This window comes from Ostrea edulis, chromosome 4, assembly GCF_947568905.1.
Source record: "Ostrea edulis chromosome 4, xbOstEdul1.1, whole genome shotgun sequence".
Classification (NCBI taxonomy): Eukaryota; Metazoa; Mollusca; class Bivalvia; order Ostreida; family Ostreidae; genus Ostrea; species Ostrea edulis.
Window position 1 is genome coordinate 27,401,824 of NC_079167.1, and position 17,049 is coordinate 27,418,872.

The 17,049-nt window shown below is 34.7% G+C and overlaps 2 protein-coding genes across 3 annotated transcripts; one reads left to right on the forward strand and one right to left on the reverse strand.

Annotated features, from left to right (window-relative positions):
- Positions 1-14: 14 nt before the first annotated feature.
- On the forward strand, positions 15-5,378 carry LOC125671727 (18S rRNA aminocarboxypropyltransferase-like). The gene is made up of 6 exons (XM_048907593.2): positions 15-149; positions 1,098-1,302; positions 2,716-2,909; positions 4,069-4,245; positions 4,641-4,716; positions 5,159-5,378. Exons 1-6 carry the CDS (start codon positions 32-34, stop codon positions 5,304-5,306), a joined length of 918 nt encoding a protein of 305 aa, XP_048763550.1. The 5' UTR covers positions 15-31; the 3' UTR covers positions 5,307-5,378.
- Positions 5,379-6,725: 1,347 nt separating this feature from the next.
- Positions 6,726-16,366, reverse strand: LOC125671143 (vitamin K-dependent gamma-carboxylase-like). 2 transcript variants are annotated; one of them, XM_048906625.2, is made up of 17 exons: positions 16,169-16,366; positions 15,497-15,631; positions 15,037-15,204; positions 14,282-14,437; positions 13,744-13,909; positions 13,436-13,514; positions 13,219-13,325; positions 12,679-12,842; positions 12,357-12,538; positions 11,908-12,045; positions 10,937-11,068; positions 10,389-10,543; positions 10,032-10,210; positions 9,612-9,742; positions 9,244-9,391; positions 8,942-9,095; positions 6,726-8,838 (listed from the first exon to the last, which is right to left on the reverse strand). In XM_048906625.2, the coding sequence occupies exons 3-17, from the start codon at positions 15,191-15,193 to the stop codon at positions 8,712-8,714; spliced, it is 2,175 nt and encodes a 724-aa protein (XP_048762582.2). In that variant the 5' UTR covers positions 15,194-15,204; positions 15,497-15,631; positions 16,169-16,366; the 3' UTR covers positions 6,726-8,711. The 2 variants fall into 2 exon arrangements, with proteins under 2 accessions (XP_048762582.2, XP_048762583.2); XM_048906626.2 differs by having other exon boundaries at positions 16,263-16,310.
- Between the last annotated feature and the right edge of the window lie 683 nt (positions 16,367-17,049).

Here is a 17,049-nt window from a genome sequence, read left to right on the forward strand (position 1 = left end):
AAGATATTAAAGTTTGAGGTTTTTCGTTAAAATGGGAAAGAGTAATAGACAAGGTGGGAAAAGGAAAGTCAACCACGATCAAAGAAGACACAGGGATGAGAAATTTGATGTTGAAAACTGTAGCAGTAGAATGGCCTCGTGTCAAATAGGTGAGTATATTGGAAACGTGGTCCTCGGTCCTTGTCATCTCATGATCTGTACATATACACTAATAATTAGCTCACTATTGAATAAATACTATTCAGGAAGAACAGTTATTATGAGTTCTTTATATGGTGTGCTGCACAAGCAGACTTGCATCGTTATGGATTTGTTGATATCTGAGACATCACCAGCTGATCACAAGTGTTATACTATTATATACATGTCTCTGTTGTGGGGGTAGTTAGGCCAGATAGCCCAGTCAGTAGAGAACCTGACTAGTGATTTAAGGTGTAGATTCAAATTGTGCTCTGGCTCAGGTTGCATGTTACATTTCTTCGTCTCGTTACATTTTGTGTATGCATGCAGCTCCTGGAACTGACAGGTGAGAGCCCTGTCAGGAAATAAAATTCCTGCTGGGTTGTATGTTTTTGGGGGTGAAGACTTGTAAGGAGTTCATGGAGAAGAAGCTCAATTCAATGTTCTTAAATTTTGGTGATGCACATTAGAGATTTTGAGTGTAAATACGTTGTATTGGAAGAATTAGTTACATCAATCTTGACTATGTCATAGAGTGACCTGAACACATTTTAAAAGTGGCAGATCCCTCCTAAAGATTGATTAGCCACTGAAATCCCTAAGGAATAAACTTATTATTGTCACTGCTACTGTGTTTGCTTCCAAAATTTGCAAATGAAAATTGGGCTGTGTATTGCTTAAAGAATGATTATTCCCTTTCTTTTAATTGTCAGTGGTGCTTTGTTTTAAGAAAGAGGATCTCGGCATATCACATACATATGGTCAATAGCAGACCAAACAGCAATTTCAGATTTTCTGTAAATTCAATCATTTTCATGGAAAAAGTTTATTATGTTTATTTTATTTTTGAAAATAATTTTTACTTTGTTTATGGGATGCATGGTAATGGAAAACATGTCTGTTTAAATTGATTCCAGACAGTGATAAGGAATCTCAGTCACATGCTGCAGAAAACTTCCCCTGTCCTTTAGGAATGTGGGACTTGGAGCAATGTGATCCAAAGAAATGCAGTGGCAGGAAGCTGGGCCGTTTGGGCTACGTGAAGACACTCCGTCTTCAGCAGAGGTTTAATGGGCTGATACTGTCACCAATGGGAATCAAATGTGTGTCCCCAGAGGATAGGCAAGTACCAAATAAAACTTTAATACCAAGTGAGAATTTTTATGGTCTGACATACAAATATTTTTAATAAGAAAATGAAACCTTTCCACTACACGAACCGCAAGTGACCTTGGTGTGAATGATGTCTGAGTTGAGTGTGAAGCCAACAATATGCAATTGCTCCATCTCTGAAGATAGTATCATTCTGCAGCAACCATATTGCTTTTTTAAGGTGGTGACACACCAGAGAGGTCAGCACCCAAATCACAAAGAGGTCAGACTTCACACCATCCAATCCTATGCAAATCCTTTAATGCAGAGCTTTGAGACTTATGTCCAACTGACACAGAAATTGTATTTTAAAGATATCCTGGATTCCCATTGTTTTCGCTATATGTCTGTCTGACTTGACTAATGCACCATTCTGAAATTCTGAAACACAACCTCTCCACCTAATGCTCCTCTCATACTTGACAGCCTTTTCCCCCTGGAGACATTCATAGCCTCTTCTACCCTGAGGTTACATGGTCTTCTAAATTTTGGAAACCGCTAAAGTACCATCCTCACAAGTTAAGGTTTTGTTATTACTTAATCACAAAACCTTGGCTTGTAAGGATGCTAAAGTACAAACTGCTAGAAAATAGTTTATTGGATGGTGACTTGTCAAACAGTCATGTATGGCTGGGATCAGTGTAACCTTGCTGTCAGTGAGGTGGATTAATAATAAGTAATTATAGTTACATGTACCTATATTTAATTAGCTTACAATATGATCCTGTGAAATATATTTATAGACAGATGTACATATTCAACATGTTCAAAAGGAAAACTATTTACATAAAAAATAAACAGTGGAAGGCATTGGTATGCACTACATCTCTCAGGTCTCAAAGGATAGTGATAAAGTCATCAAGAGATTTTCATTTTCATGCTGTGCAGCATAAAGCTCCTTCTGGCAACAGAAGCACATGCACATAAGGAAGCACTGCTGGTCATTGTGGAAACTACTGCCCATTTTAATGTTTAATAAATCTTATCCTGAACTGGGAAAATCCCCAACTCCCATTCAAGTGCACACTGCAAACCCTATGACATTTTTTTCTTACATCAGTGTTGAACTTGAATTCAGTTGTAAAATGAACATTTCAAAGATCTTTACAACGCAAACTTTAAGCAAGAAAACATGCATTCTTTCTTTTAGTCAGTCAAACAATTACAACGGTAAGCATAAACTGTCACGTATCAATCCAAATATCAGACAAAAAAGTTTATAAAAAAAAACTTGTGTTAGAATATGTTCCATTTTGGTTTTCATTGCCAAATCTTCATATGCTTTTTGCCTTACAGACCCAGTGTTCACAAAGGCCCTAGATTGAACCATTGCATCATTACATTTTCACTACAGATCTTATGACACATATATTTTTTTATCAGGGAAGTAGTGGCTCAGCATGGCGTGGCAGTAATAGACTGCTCTTGGGCTCGTCTGGAGGACACACCCTTTTCCAGAATGAGAGGGGGACACCCACGTCTTTTGCCTTACCTAGTGGCTACAAACCCAATCAACTACGGAAAGCCATGCACACTGTCATGTGTAGAGGCATATGCTGCAGCATTTTACATAACAGGTTACGCAAGATTTTATCTCACCTGAGCTGAAATCTGGTCAAAGTTTGTCCATCGTCTGTTACGTTTTCACCTTTTTGAATTCTCAAGCCATTTACAGATATGCAAATAGCCATTTGCAGCTAAACTTGCCACAAAACATCCTTAAGTTAGAGGGATTGAATCATTCATACCAACTTTCAAGGGAAGTTAATCAAGATGTAGTAGATATAGTGAAAAGAGGGTGAGTGTTTAAAAAAATCTTCTGAATAGCCACTTAATCAGTAAAGCCAAATGAAGAAGCCATACGAAAATTCATGTTTGTTCAAACCATGGGCCCAGGGGCCAGGCAGGGCCACAGTATGGAATTTTCAGTGCTACATAGGATTATGTTGAAAAATTCTTTTAAAATCTTCTTCTCAAGAACCACGATAGTACAGTATTTCAAATTGATATGAAAGCATCACAATGATTCATAGATTCAATTTTGTACACACCTTTATCCTGGGGCTAAGGTGAGACTACAAGAAGAGTTTAAAGTTTCAGATAGGAATACATGTACATAAGAATTTTGTTTCTAAAAATATTATCTATAGAACCACAATGGTACATTGTACATTATGTCACCATTACTGAGGGAAGGGTGGGCTCACGTTTTTCATAGGAATATACATGTACATGTATAAGGAAATTTTTTGAGAAATCTCCTAAAGAGCCACAATGGTACTATTTGTCACATTAATTTGCAAACCTCTTCATGTAGTATGAATTCAAGTTTGTTCATATCAAGACATCTGGGATGGATGGGACCACAATAAGGATTGGAAGTTTTACACAGGAATATATCTCTCTGAAAATATTCTTTTCAAGAACCTCAGTGGTACAAGTATTTAAAATATGCAAGTATACATAATATTTACATGTAGTATTGATTCAAGTTTGTTCGCAGCATGACTTCTCAGCTTATGGGGGTGGGGGGTATAACAATACATGGGAAAATGCAGTAGATCAGGTGAGCAATGTGGCCCATAGGTTTCTTGTTCTGTAATTCACTTGTAGGACATTTATTTTAGATACTTTTCTGAATAAGACTTTTATGGTTAAAGAGATACAAATTGTAGGTTAAACCAAGATAAAGATCATTCCAATTTTTAAAGATCAATTTTTTTTGGGGTGATGTAGGATATGAAGAATTGGGTGAAATACTGCTGAAGAAGTTCAAATGGGGGCATACGTTTTATGAAGTAAATCGAGAATTGTTGGAAAAGTATGCCAAGTGTAAAGACAGCACGGAGGTAGTAGCTACACAGAAAGAGCATCTGGAGCAGTTAGAGCTGGAACACAACAGACCGAAGGAAGGTAGGATCACAACCTTAATTTGCATGCTCTAACTATGATCAAGCATAGATCTAGGGATGGGAGGCTGTAGGAACATAAAACCGTATCCTCCCTAGCCTAGGGTTTACAATCCACTCTGATTCTCTCATTGTAGAGAAGTGGAGTGGATCGTGATAAGGTATCATGATAAAGTGCTGTTCTGGAAGAGTTAATCCTCAGTCCAGTAATTATTGTTGCAGTTGATTTTATTTCCCCACAATGCAAACAAATTAATTCCTTATATTCATATTTTGTAATATATAAGCATTTTATTTCAAGTTCAGAGGTCAGTGCTTATATTGAGAAATGAACTACACTGAAACAGCATAGGTTTATCACTGACAAATGTTGGTAACTGAATATTTCACTTTCTTAAGATCTGACAGATATAGACATGAATCTAGAACACTTCAATCCAAACAGAAGAGTTGGAGAGATGCCACCAAGTGACAGGTTTGGCAATATAACATTCCCCCCTCCCCCAATTTCCTCTTACCTTTATAGAATACTTTCATCTGACTCATCTTCTTTTATCAGTTTGTTACTTCTGACTGGTCAATTCAGCAGGGTATTTTACAGTCTCTTTACTTGCACATTTAAATCACCCAGACAAGATGGTATACTGTAGAATTATTTAAATTCCTGGGGGCCAATTATCGTGGATTGCTGAATTTTTAAGAGTTCATGGGGACGTAATTTCGTGGATTTATATATTTGTAAGAAAGATAACTCTGGAATGTCTTTATTCGTTGAGGCTGTAAATTCGTGGGTGAGGGGTAGCCACGAATTCCACGAAAATTGAGCCACCACGAATTCTAATGATTCCGCAGTATCTGTCCTGTACAGTAGTTTATTTTTCCTGCTTGGTGTACATTTAAAATTTCGAATATTTTAGCTCTGAAGAGGAGAGTTCAGAAGAGGAGGGGGAGGAGTTAGAATCTAATAACGAAGAAGAGTGCAATAAAAATGACAATGCATGCGGAGGCACAAACGAGAAGGACCGCCCTAAGTCAGAATCTCCGTCTGTAGACAATGACACATAAGAAAGTAATTTGAATATGTGTATTACAGTTAAACTGAAAAAAATATGAAAATAAAAATTATTTATCACACTGCATTGTGTTTACATACGTTTATATATATATATCCATGTATCTAAAAGTGATAGAAGTAATTATCAGAAGACGTGAATGACGTATTTGCAGATGAATTTTTAAAAATCATAAAGCTATGAATTGAATATTTGAAAATTAGCTTCATGGAATATATCCATGTATCTAAAAGTGATAGAAGTAAGTATCAGAAGACGTGAATGACTTATTTGCAGATGAATTTTTAAAAATCATAAAGCTATGAATTGAATATTTGAAAATTAGCTTCATGGAACATGGGTGTTCTTGCACATTTTCATTAAAAAAAGTCTTTTACGTTTTGATTCATTGCACTTTTTCCAGCTTGTAAAAACTCATAACATGGTATTTAATATCACATGACAATAGTAACTGAATGTCATTTTATGAAAATTTCGATTATATTAAGAACATAACCACTTTATAATTGTTTCTCATTAAAAAGGCTATTAAAAACAGCAACGTCATGTGACATCTTGGAGCACAGCGATATTTAAAAAATCTGGTGTACAGACTGGGAAATCATCGATGAAAATAAAAATATTTTTGAAAGCTACTGGAGATGGACTACATGTCTCTAAAGGTGTATAAATGACATCAGCATGTTAAGGATGAAAGAACTGATATCTTTACTGTGTTGGGAAGTCCTGCAACATCCCCATATTGCCCAGATCTTGCACCTATGAATTTTGCCTTATTTCCCTGTGTGAAATCTGCTCTGCATGGTTAACTTTTCTCAGATTTAACCAAGCTAAAATATACAACAAAAACATAATAAAAAACACTGACAAGTCATGTTATCGAGATACATGCCACAAGTGGATGAAACGACATGAGAAGTGCCTGAAAATGAATGTCTTTTGAAAAAAAGTAAAAAGATTTTTTTAAAAAATGAAAGTTTGATCTTTTCAATACTTATTATGAATTGTTAGACAAGGTAAAACCCACAATCCCAAGCATGGAGTCATTTTCTTGTAATTTACAGTGTTTGTGAACTTTTAAAACAGCCCTCTTATGACAAAAGAAAAATTTACCTCTTGACAAATTATATAATCTCTGCAAACTTTTTCTTATTAAAGGTATTCATCACCAATTGCTAAGTACCTTTTTTCATGGAGTTATATTTTCATAGTTTTAGCAATTTGGCTGGTCTTGGTCTCTTATTTTGTGGTTGATGACCTTGTACTCTGCAGGGTAGATCACATTCTTTAGTAAGAAGAGGATTCTAATTCATGGTTGTTTCATACATCAAAAATTATGCATCCATAGAAGACTAGTAATTTTACAATGTTATTCGTTGTCTGCATGTTTTCAGATATAAAAACAACACTGTTTTGTCTGGTGTAAACATATATTTCTATAAAGCAATATTACATCTAAAGCAAATATTTTCAAAAGTTTCTTTTACTGAAAATCAGTCACACATTGCAAAAAATTAGCCATTCATGGAATTCTTGATTGAAATATAATTTGCTCTCAAAAGCAAAAACAAATAAGAGTACTTGAATTGATACATAATATGCCCATCACAAGATTAAGTAGTGTACAAAAATGCCAGGAGTTGTAAATCTTTATGTAAAATCGTAACTACTCAGCTATTTCCGTAACCTCAAAACCAGTTACGGAAATGACGAGTGTGCATGATCCAATTGATCCCTTACAGTAATATAAGCCATCATCTAGCTGTGTCATTCTTTCTTCTGTATCATATGAATAAAAGGTCCTAGATTAAAACTGGTACGAGGTAGATAGACAAACCAAGACCCTGTGTGTAAAATATTTCCCAAAAACATCAAAGAAAATTGTTGGGAATTAAAATTCTCTTCAATTTCAAGATGTTTACAAATGCTTTAGTTTGAAAACTGACAGGAGTTATATGGAAAAACCATGTACTCACTTTGTAATATTTCCTAAAAACTAAAAGTTTTCAGTTTCTTGGAAATTGAAGAAAATCAAAATCCTTGTCACATGCACATCTTTAATACCCATACAAACACTCCATGAAATAAGAAGGTCCTCACTTGACTGTAAGTGGACAAATTATGTACCTCCATATAACATAAAATTTTAAATAAAGGGACAAAACTCCTGCAAGAGAGGACCCACAAAGAAGCTACACAGCAAATTTCAGCTTTATGTGTGACAGAAATGGAAACAGAAAGCCTTGAATGGATGGAAGGATGGACGTACAGACATCCCTGTAACATTCTACATCTAAAGATCAGGACGTATAAAAATTGCACAACTTAGCATAAAATGTATTCTAGGTTTGAGACAGATTGAGTCTGACTTGAAATCACTGAACATTACACACTGTACATGTACATGCTCACATTCAAAATATAAGTAAAATGCACGGATTTCATAAACATTAAACATAAATAAACAGATTGTCCCAACGTAATTAGATTAAAGAATAATCGCAATCAATTTTTTATAAAAAGTACATATGTTAATGAAAGTAAATTTTAAAAAATACCATACACGTAAATGATAAAACTTGGCACCATAAATGTACATCAATTATACATGTACAAGAAAAAATATTGGCAAATTGTACATGTAGTTATGTTCTTGAATTTGTGGATTAGAAAGATTTCACATAAGCAAGGCTACATCTGTAAGCCCAAGAAAATGTATGTATGCACTAAACATACTATAAAAGCATATGAAATACATGTTCATGTACATATTTGCACATATATACTATTGTTTTGTCTGTGATAAACATTGATGTTACTAAGTTTATAATTCCCTACATAAATGGTGTCAAACAAGTGACCTTTCAAATAAGTTATAAAAAAAGAAGCAACCAGTCAAATGAACAATGGGAGGATGGGGTAATTTTGCTTGCATTGTTTTCATTATCCCATAATATATTGACATTTACCTCTTAAATAATGAAAATGTGTATATGTTGCAATACCCATTTGTAAATGAGAGACAGTTGTGGGTGATATTATGATATACATGTATATTAGAAGTCTAACCAATATACTTTACTACTAACAATAGAGGTTTCAACATACACACAATATAGAAGTAATATGATAGATTAGAATTACTATAACATACTTCAATTAATTTCCTTCCCTGATCGACATATTTTATCTTTAATAGAATTGTAATTGTTCTTTTCTTGGTCCCCATGTATGATTCCATGTAAAGAAAAAACAATGATATTCCAATGTAATTATTTATAAAGGAGTTATTCCTGCATGTTTCTAAGACACTTGTTCTACAGATTCCGGTGTAAATGAACTGGGATCTGCCTCATTCCAATGTAAATATTTATAAAGGCGTTATTCCTGCATGTTTCTAAGACACTTGTTCCACAGATTCCGGTGAACTGGGTTCTGCCTCCTCACTGTACGTCTTGTTAAGAAACTCTTCAAATGAGGTCTGCAGCACAACACTTTCTAAAGCTCCTCGCAGGAAAATCCAGCTGTAAATCCAAACTCTCAAGATAAGACATAAAACGAATATGTGGGACAACAGTCAAGGTTAAACGGTTTTACAAATAAAAACATGACCTTTGAAATCATTACCTCCTTGTAAACAGACTCATTTTCCTAGTAAATAATTCCTTTGCTTTCTCGAAAAATGTTTTCTCCTTAGTCTCCTTATTTCTTCTTTCTATCTCTTGTTTAACATCTTCAGCATACGGGTCACGTCTAGATAACCCTCTCTTGATGGCTGCAGCTAATATAATGAAAAACAATAAAATCAGTGCATAGATCACCACATCTTATTTTCTCAATCACAACAGTTCATCATTAGTTTGAAATTTAATCTTAGATCTTCTTTTTCTCAATTTGCATTCCACAAGCTCAGTGAAAAATCCATTTACCTGCACTAATATTTTTGTCACTTATTATTTTCTCAACTTTCTCCACCTTTTCCATGATTTCAACATATGTGGTGTTTACATAGATATACATGTAACAGGAAGGGTCCTCAGATACTGTATAGACCTTGTGGAATTGACCAGGGGGTACCTGCCAGGCAATCCATAAAAAAATTAATTATCATGGTATTCAATCAAGCTTCAGTGCATGTGCACCAATCAGTATCACTACTTTCTTTTAAAACACAAAACATCATATTATGTACAACTATATATGTGCTTATGAATTAATCAATTTTTCTCTAAAAGTTCAGTGTTTTCAATATCATGAGATAAAGGAAATGAAAAAACTTGATAATTATTCCCCTTACCTGGATTTTATCTCCAATATTAAGGCTGAAATTCTTTTTCTGCTCCACAAATTCTACTATGACACTACCCGACAGCAGTGTGATGCTGGTATTACCCAAATCTTCTTGTATGAATGCTTCCAAATGCAGTTCTAAAATGGAACAAAATTTTTTTAACCTCTTTATTCTATCTTTCCAAAATACACATATTTTCAAAATTATTGAATTCAATGACATTTATTACAGAATTTAATTCAACAAGAATTTTCTTAGAAACATGTCAAATAATATCCGATTAAGAAAGCAATCCCAAAACTGGAGTCACACTTGAATGTGAATTACATGGGAAAACATCAATAAATCTGGGCATGGTGGTCTGAACAAATGGCAAACTATTAGGAGAAAAATATACTATCAAGTTTAAATAATGACATCAATTACCTGGAAAATCTGCCACAAATACAACATCTGTGTAGTTTGAGGTATCTATCAGCTTACTTTCCATCTCAGCCAATTTGGATCGCCATGGCGATAAATCAACCAGAAGAGGTAGAGCAAAAGTAACTTCTTTAAAGGGAGACCACTCTACATCGACAATATTGATTCTAGGATCGAACATTCTGTAAATGAACAAAAAAGAGTGTATAAAAGAACAGATTTTCTTTAACTATACTAGTCCAAGACTGACACACTACTGATGTGGCACAACTATTAAAATACTCTGTCAAAGTTAGAAACTTCAAATCAGAAAATCAAGCTTGTTCTCGTGTACATTTATCCACTGCAAAGAAAGCAAACCTTTGTTGAAATCTTTTATTCATCGACTTCCAAATGTCAAAGTAAAGTTCCACTGACATATTGTAGTTCTTTAAGATGTCTGCCACACAGTGAGCATACTGGACTACCATGTCACCATGACTACTCCACCTCCTCCCAAATTTGTCAACAAATGCCTATCACAAAGTAAAGTATGGCAGTTACAAATTTACCTACTACAAATGAAGTTTGTGTTTTATCTCCTACAGAAAACTACTGATGATACATCTCAACATATTAATAAGAAATCATAAGCTGCTAATCTTGGTTGTGTCATATTCACTCATGTCTCTGTTCTAAACAGCTAAAACTAAACATATATCTTTCTTTTCCCAGCCATATTCACAATTCAAGAAATATATCTGCTCTAATAATAAAACAGACAATTACAAATGATGATTGTGGTATTACTAAGTATATATGTATAGAAGTAAAAAAAAAAAAAAAAAAAAAACTACACTTTTCAGTTGACAGCTTCCAAACTAAACCACAGTTATCGGTGTCAAAATACAAGAAATGAATGTACTAACAGTAGGGTCGAGATATCCTTCTTTTCCTGAAATCTTGTCTTTGTAGGAAAGTCTGATATGCTGCGTAGTCCAAGAATGGACCATCATGTCCCAGGAGTACCCGTAAAGTCCATTAGTCCAGTTGTTGTAGCCCTAAATGTAAAGAGGTGTGTTGGTGAAAACTGAAATATGGCCAGTCTTACTGTAACAAGGTCAGCCTCAGCATACAACCAAGATTCAAGTTTTGACCTAAACTTTTAAGTTGATTATCATAAACCATCACATGATTGAATAATCCTAAACTTTCTGCTGGCTGTAATCCAACAAACAAAACAAAACAGAAGGTTAATATTCACCGTCATGCGCCTTTCAGGTGAGTATATCATTTGATTTTTCCAACAGCAGATTAAACATAAATTGGGATTCCCATATTGATATATTTAAAGATTCTTATTATGTTTTGGTCATCCAATGAAAACTTGTGACTCTATAACTTTCTAGTAAGTCTTGCACACAAACTTTAAACAAATATGGCTGATCAGGTATCATTTTGTAATTTTGTAAGTCCTCTACTAGCCGGTTTCAATGTTCTAAATTATTCAATGACATTATTTCAATTAATGCAATGCTTCAACTACCCTAAAAGTACAATATTTGCCAAGCCTGAAGGATAATTGTGATAATTCATAAAATACTCAAATTTCAAGCCATTTACTAGGTCCTTCAAGGCACACATGTGAAGTTCATCCATATAAACAAATGAAAACCTGATGGTTAACCACTGCCAATTAAGCAAAAAATGAGATTTCGAGTGGGGAATTTTCAATTATCATTTATAACATCTTGGTATAATGCAAAATCATATTCATGCTTACACAATAAGAATTGCAAAATCATCGGAAAAGGTATCTTTATACATGATTTGGTGATATTTCCCCACTTCTGGACGATTGTGTCCTACTAGTTTTGTGTGTTGTATTAGATGTGCTTACCTTTGTAATTCCGTGAGAGTATGGCAGAAATAGTTGTACAGCAATATGTAGAACAGTAAAAATAACTCCCATCTTGTGAACCAGTAAAGGTGAGGTGGGTGGCAGGGATTTGGAGTTTAGAGATTTTTTTCCACTGTGCTAAAAATTACAAATACATGTACATGTATTTGCATTCACCTGACTGAAAAATTATAATTTCTCTTCAGTTTTATTACCCTTACACTTATAGTGACCTTAATCAGATCACAGAAAGATACTTTATGTACAAGCATAAATTATCAAATCTATATTGTGTACAGTACCCAGATGATTATATGATTTGAAGCAGCATTGCCTCTGTGAATTTATATATCCTATTATTATACAAGAGGCTCAGGTGAGTTAAAAACATAACAGTATAATTTCATGTATATAGCTGGCAGTAATTCAGTAGAATACACTGTTCACACCTTCCTATCTTCCTCTGGCTTGATGTCCTCCTTATCATAAATACAATGTGAGCTGGGTTGGATTTCTGACTCTTTTGGCATGAGAAATTGAAGACATTTTGGCAGATTGAAAATAATTTTCTTTGGCCAATCAGCAGAGCAAAACAAAGGCAGGGTGGCAAGCATGGCATAAGGAAACATGCCTGTAATTAAAGCATGTTTAAATTACACATAATCAGTTCTCAAGTGGAGTTGCAGAAATAATTCATGAAATCTATAAGTATTTTGAATGTTATACACCTTATATTTCAAAATATTGTTCTATCAACCATTGCTGTCTTACCTATAGAAAACATTGTGGAGTTCATGATATGAAATGAAGACAAAATGAGTATGCCAATGGGTCGTGTTCTGTCAAACAGAAGGAGGACTCCACCAAACATGTCAACCGTTAACCCACAGATATGAACAATAAACAGGTCTATCTGCTCATCGGTCAGCACCAGCCTAAATAATGAAGAGATGCTCTTTTTGATTTGGACAATGTCTTTGGGTTTCTTTTTTACTTGATGAGAAAAAAAAGAACATATTAATGTAATGGATATTTTCTGTAACTGATCACTCCTTGCTTTCCTCATATTTTAATAAGGTAAGCTCCTGTGTCCATTTTCACCAAAAAAAAATCTTACAACTAAGATAAAAATTTAGTCTCTGCCTTATACTCAACTGCGTGCAACTATATGCCCCAAATAAGAATGTCAGTCGCTCATTCAGATATATACATTTTGTATGAGTAAAGAATTATAAAAGAATTAAAGAGTTTTAAAATTTTCATTTTAATCGCAAGATATTTTGTGAAAAGTGATGAAGGTTTATGAAATACCTGAAGGGATCAAAGACCCAGTTCCTGGACAATCTCTGCATGGAGTACCCTGTGATCCAATCCAGGTCCAACTTTTTTAAACCGGCAATAAAGTACACCAGAAAAATCTGCAAAACAAAGTGAGTTTGATTCTAATGGCCTCTTTAACAAAGTCAGATTCTTCACTACGTCAGAAAATGTAACTTTGACAATTCAGTACAACAAAAACGTCATGTACCTGAGTTCTACAGATGAAGTAATTCCAAAATGGAACATGTGAGTTGCTTATGGATTTATTCAAAAGACCATCTAAAGACCTGTTAAAATAACAGGAAACATGTTAATATCCAACTGTACCTCTAAATGTGTTCTACTTCACATAATGTATTAGAGTAGTACTCCTGAGCTGTATAAGATAAAACCAATTCTGAACTGGAGATGAAATTAACAAAATATCAAAGAAAACATGATCTAAAAAGTTTATCAGTGTCTGCCTTGATTAACTCATGAGGGGGAGAGGCCCCCTCAACACAGAATACAACCTACCACCATCTGTTGCCATCCACTGTCATTAGAAGAATTGCTATTAGGCCATACAAGTAGGAATGGTTGTTCCAGGAAGTCTTATCCAACAGAATTACATACCAGTATGTAGTACTAAAGAGCAGGCAGCTGGTACGGTAAAACAAGCCTAATGTTATACCAAGGGCACCTGTTAGCAACAAAAACCATACACAAGTAACATGACTGTTACAAAACACTCGCTAGATATGTTTCTTGTTCTAATTTTGTATACATATTTCAGTTTTCTGTGGTTTACAGTAAAACATTCTTAGATGTGCTAGGAACAAACAATTTTGATTCATTATAATCATAATTCATTATATACATTGTATACATGAATTCATTATAAAAGTGTTCACTGTAACCATGTTTAATGTACATATTGATTTTCATATCTGATAATTAGTATAGTTACAAGTTATAAATCAGAAAAGACTTGTAATTTTATGACAGGTTTTCAACTGCAACACTTTCAAGTGCAAACATATATAAGTTAAATTCATACTTAAGGATAAAATACCTAAAAACATGACAAGATATATGATATACATCCATTGTAGTGGGGCCACTTTGAGTGAATTGAAGAGTGGAAACCTGCAGACATCTTGTCTGCCCCACCTAACATCAGCATGGGACATTCCTCTCTCCTGTGGGATATCAAACATCATCAGAATTCCTACAAAAGATATCATACTGTCGCATCAGTTCAATTCCTGGGGATCAATTTTCATGGATTGTTGGAATTATGCAGTTTTGATGTTATATTTTGTGGGTATGTTTGCTGTACACTGAAACATTGATTATTCTGTATTTCGATGTGGTTTGGAGTTTGCAGAATTGGGATACCACTGAAAACCAAGAAATTAACTGAGCCCCCACAAAATCTAATTATTCCACAGTTATACATGTATTTTCAATCTAAATAATAAGACCCCATGTATGGACCACAGTGTTTTCCTGGTCCCAATAGCTCAAACTAACAACATGAATCTCACAAATATTCAATGTCCCAGTTACAAACCAGTTTTCAACTCGCCTAAGTGCAGGTGAGTTTTCCTGCCAGGCTATGCGTATATGCAGAGCACAGTAAAGGTGATGGTATACACGATTTGATCTTCTTTAGTCAGTGTATCAAAACTAACTTCCAACTCACAGTATGCAAGAGTTGGTGATGTTTCAATATTTGTTAAATAATTTTAAAAGAAAATATATATTTTTCTTGTGGTGGCAATCATCGCCCCTGGTACAACGCTCTTGCTCCATATGAATACTTACCAAAGGCAATCCTAAGAACTGCCAGATTTGCTGGATCAGTTGGGCGACATAGATATTTGAAGAAAGCTGAGGGGGAGATCATATAGCTGTCCACATTTCTGTCTGAGCTGGCTGAGGACCCCTTCATTGGTCTCTTTCCACCTTTATCTTTCATCATGTTTCTATTCACTATGAAAGACAGTAATGAATTGCATGGAGAACTGTTACTTTCGAGGCAAATATTTAGATAGACTTGACATTTTCTAAAAGAGTTACTCTGACAGTTCTGAAGCTAAGTAATGAATAAGAACAATGGCAAAGCACATGATTGTAGTTTAGAATGCATGATAAGTGTCATTATCAATATTTATGTCACAGTAAATTTTATAGCAATCTGATATTTTTTTAATATCCCTTTAACCCTCTAATTCTTTATTTAAGGTAAGAGTCAAGCTTAATTTTTGAAACAAGTAGTACTTACATGAGCCACTGGTTTAGGAACAACTCTCTCTACTAGTTCGTGCCCACAGTTCGTGCCTCAACTTCATTATTATACTGATGGCCTAGTCATCTGTTACAGGTATAGCAATCACCACCAGACAACCAGAAGTTTGTCCTAAATGGACATAAATACAAACATTTTTAGAAAGAAAAAAAGAACAGTCAGAAAACAGACGTTGTAATAACAGTTGTATGCATAAGGATGGGCAATTTTGAGATATTAATCTGTTAGGGCATATATTAAATGGCTTCTCAGCATGATTGTCTTGCTATAAACTGGAAAAATCAATAACTGATGCTGTTCTCAGTCTACAGGGTGTGTGTGATAACATTTCAATTTGATTCGTGTACAAGTATATCAAATCACAAACTCAAAGAAATTACAGAAGAGTTAATATTAAAACAGGTCATCAAATTCATTTTATTCTAAAATTTATCTATACAGGGTAAATTGTTATGGATATTAAATAATCAACGACCGGATTTATTTATTTGTTCATTCAGAATCTACCATTATAATAGAATGCGAATACAACATAATTCTTGAATCCAGGGTGTTCCAAAGACATTCTCTACATACAGCACTGTCTGAGGGACCATTAAAACTTCCTAGCTACATAAGTATGCATTTCATCAATATGTAAAATCTTACCTGTATTTCATACAGATATTCTTTCTTTTTCTTTCAAATTCAAAATCAATTCTGTACCGATTCACATGCAGCTACTCAGTATAGGCCTACATACGTAATATTTCAGCCTTGGTCAGTCTGTGCATAGACTAACTCTGGGCCTACAGCAACTGTACCATGTGATGTAAACTTCCTGCTTGCCGGTTGAACTATGGAAGCTCTGTCGAGTTATAACATTATTACTTTATAGATTTGTTACTCGACTTCTATAAACTTCAACGACAACAGCAACAAACATGACAAGTGGTTTGTTTAGTCGAAGACCAAAACTTCAAGGTGAAACGTTTTTGTCCACATGAAAAGCACAGGCACCTGAAGTATGGATATTACTATTCCCCCCTTTTTGATAATTTTTTTTTTTTGGGGTGGCAATAATTTCTCTGAAATGTGTGAATTTCCAGTCTATCTCATCCCTCTTTTGATTCATGTAATCGTTTCACGCTTTTTGTAAGCTTTAGAGATTGGTCTTCTACCGGTATAATAAAATGTGTACATCTTATTATACCGGAAGAAGGCCAATCTCTAAAGTTTACCCCCCGTTCCCACAAAGACGCCGCTTCTACTACGATCCCGAACTCAAAACCGGTTCTCCGACGATGCAATCTTGGCAGACATGGCAAGTAGTCGGGAACAGCTTATTAACTTGCAACGAGAGTTGCTGGGTCGCATCAAGAATACACCTGAACCGAATGAGCGTGATGCCTTCATGGACTGGTATGGGTTAAGCAAACCGTGGCAGGCCTTAATAAGACTCTTTGGCGCCGCTTCCAGGCTGACGTACAACAACTGGTCAGCCGCTACACTGACATGCAGGAGCAGCAGCAACAATATTCTCTTTAGAG

Coding starts and splice junctions, on each gene's coding strand:
- LOC125671143 (XM_048906625.2), bottom strand. CDS start 15,193: ATGATGAAAGATAAAGGTGGAAAGAGACCAATGAAGGGGTCCTCAGCC. Junction 12,046..12,356: donor AGCCAGAGGAAGATAGGAAG/GTGTGAACAGTG, acceptor TGTAATTTTTAG/CACAGTGGAAAAAAATCTCT. Junction 11,069..11,907: donor ACTCTCACGGAATTACAAAG/GTAAGCACATCT, acceptor CTTTACATTTAG/GGCTACAACAACTGGACTAA.
- LOC125671727 (XM_048907593.2), top strand. CDS start 32: ATGGGAAAGAGTAATAGACAAGGTGGGAAAAGGAAAGTCAACCACGAT. Junction 150..1,097: donor AATGGCCTCGTGTCAAATAG/GTGAGTATATTG, acceptor AATTGATTCCAG/ACAGTGATAAGGAATCTCAG. Junction 2,910..4,068: donor TGCAGCATTTTACATAACAG/GTTACGCAAGAT, acceptor GGGGTGATGTAG/GATATGAAGAATTGGGTGAA.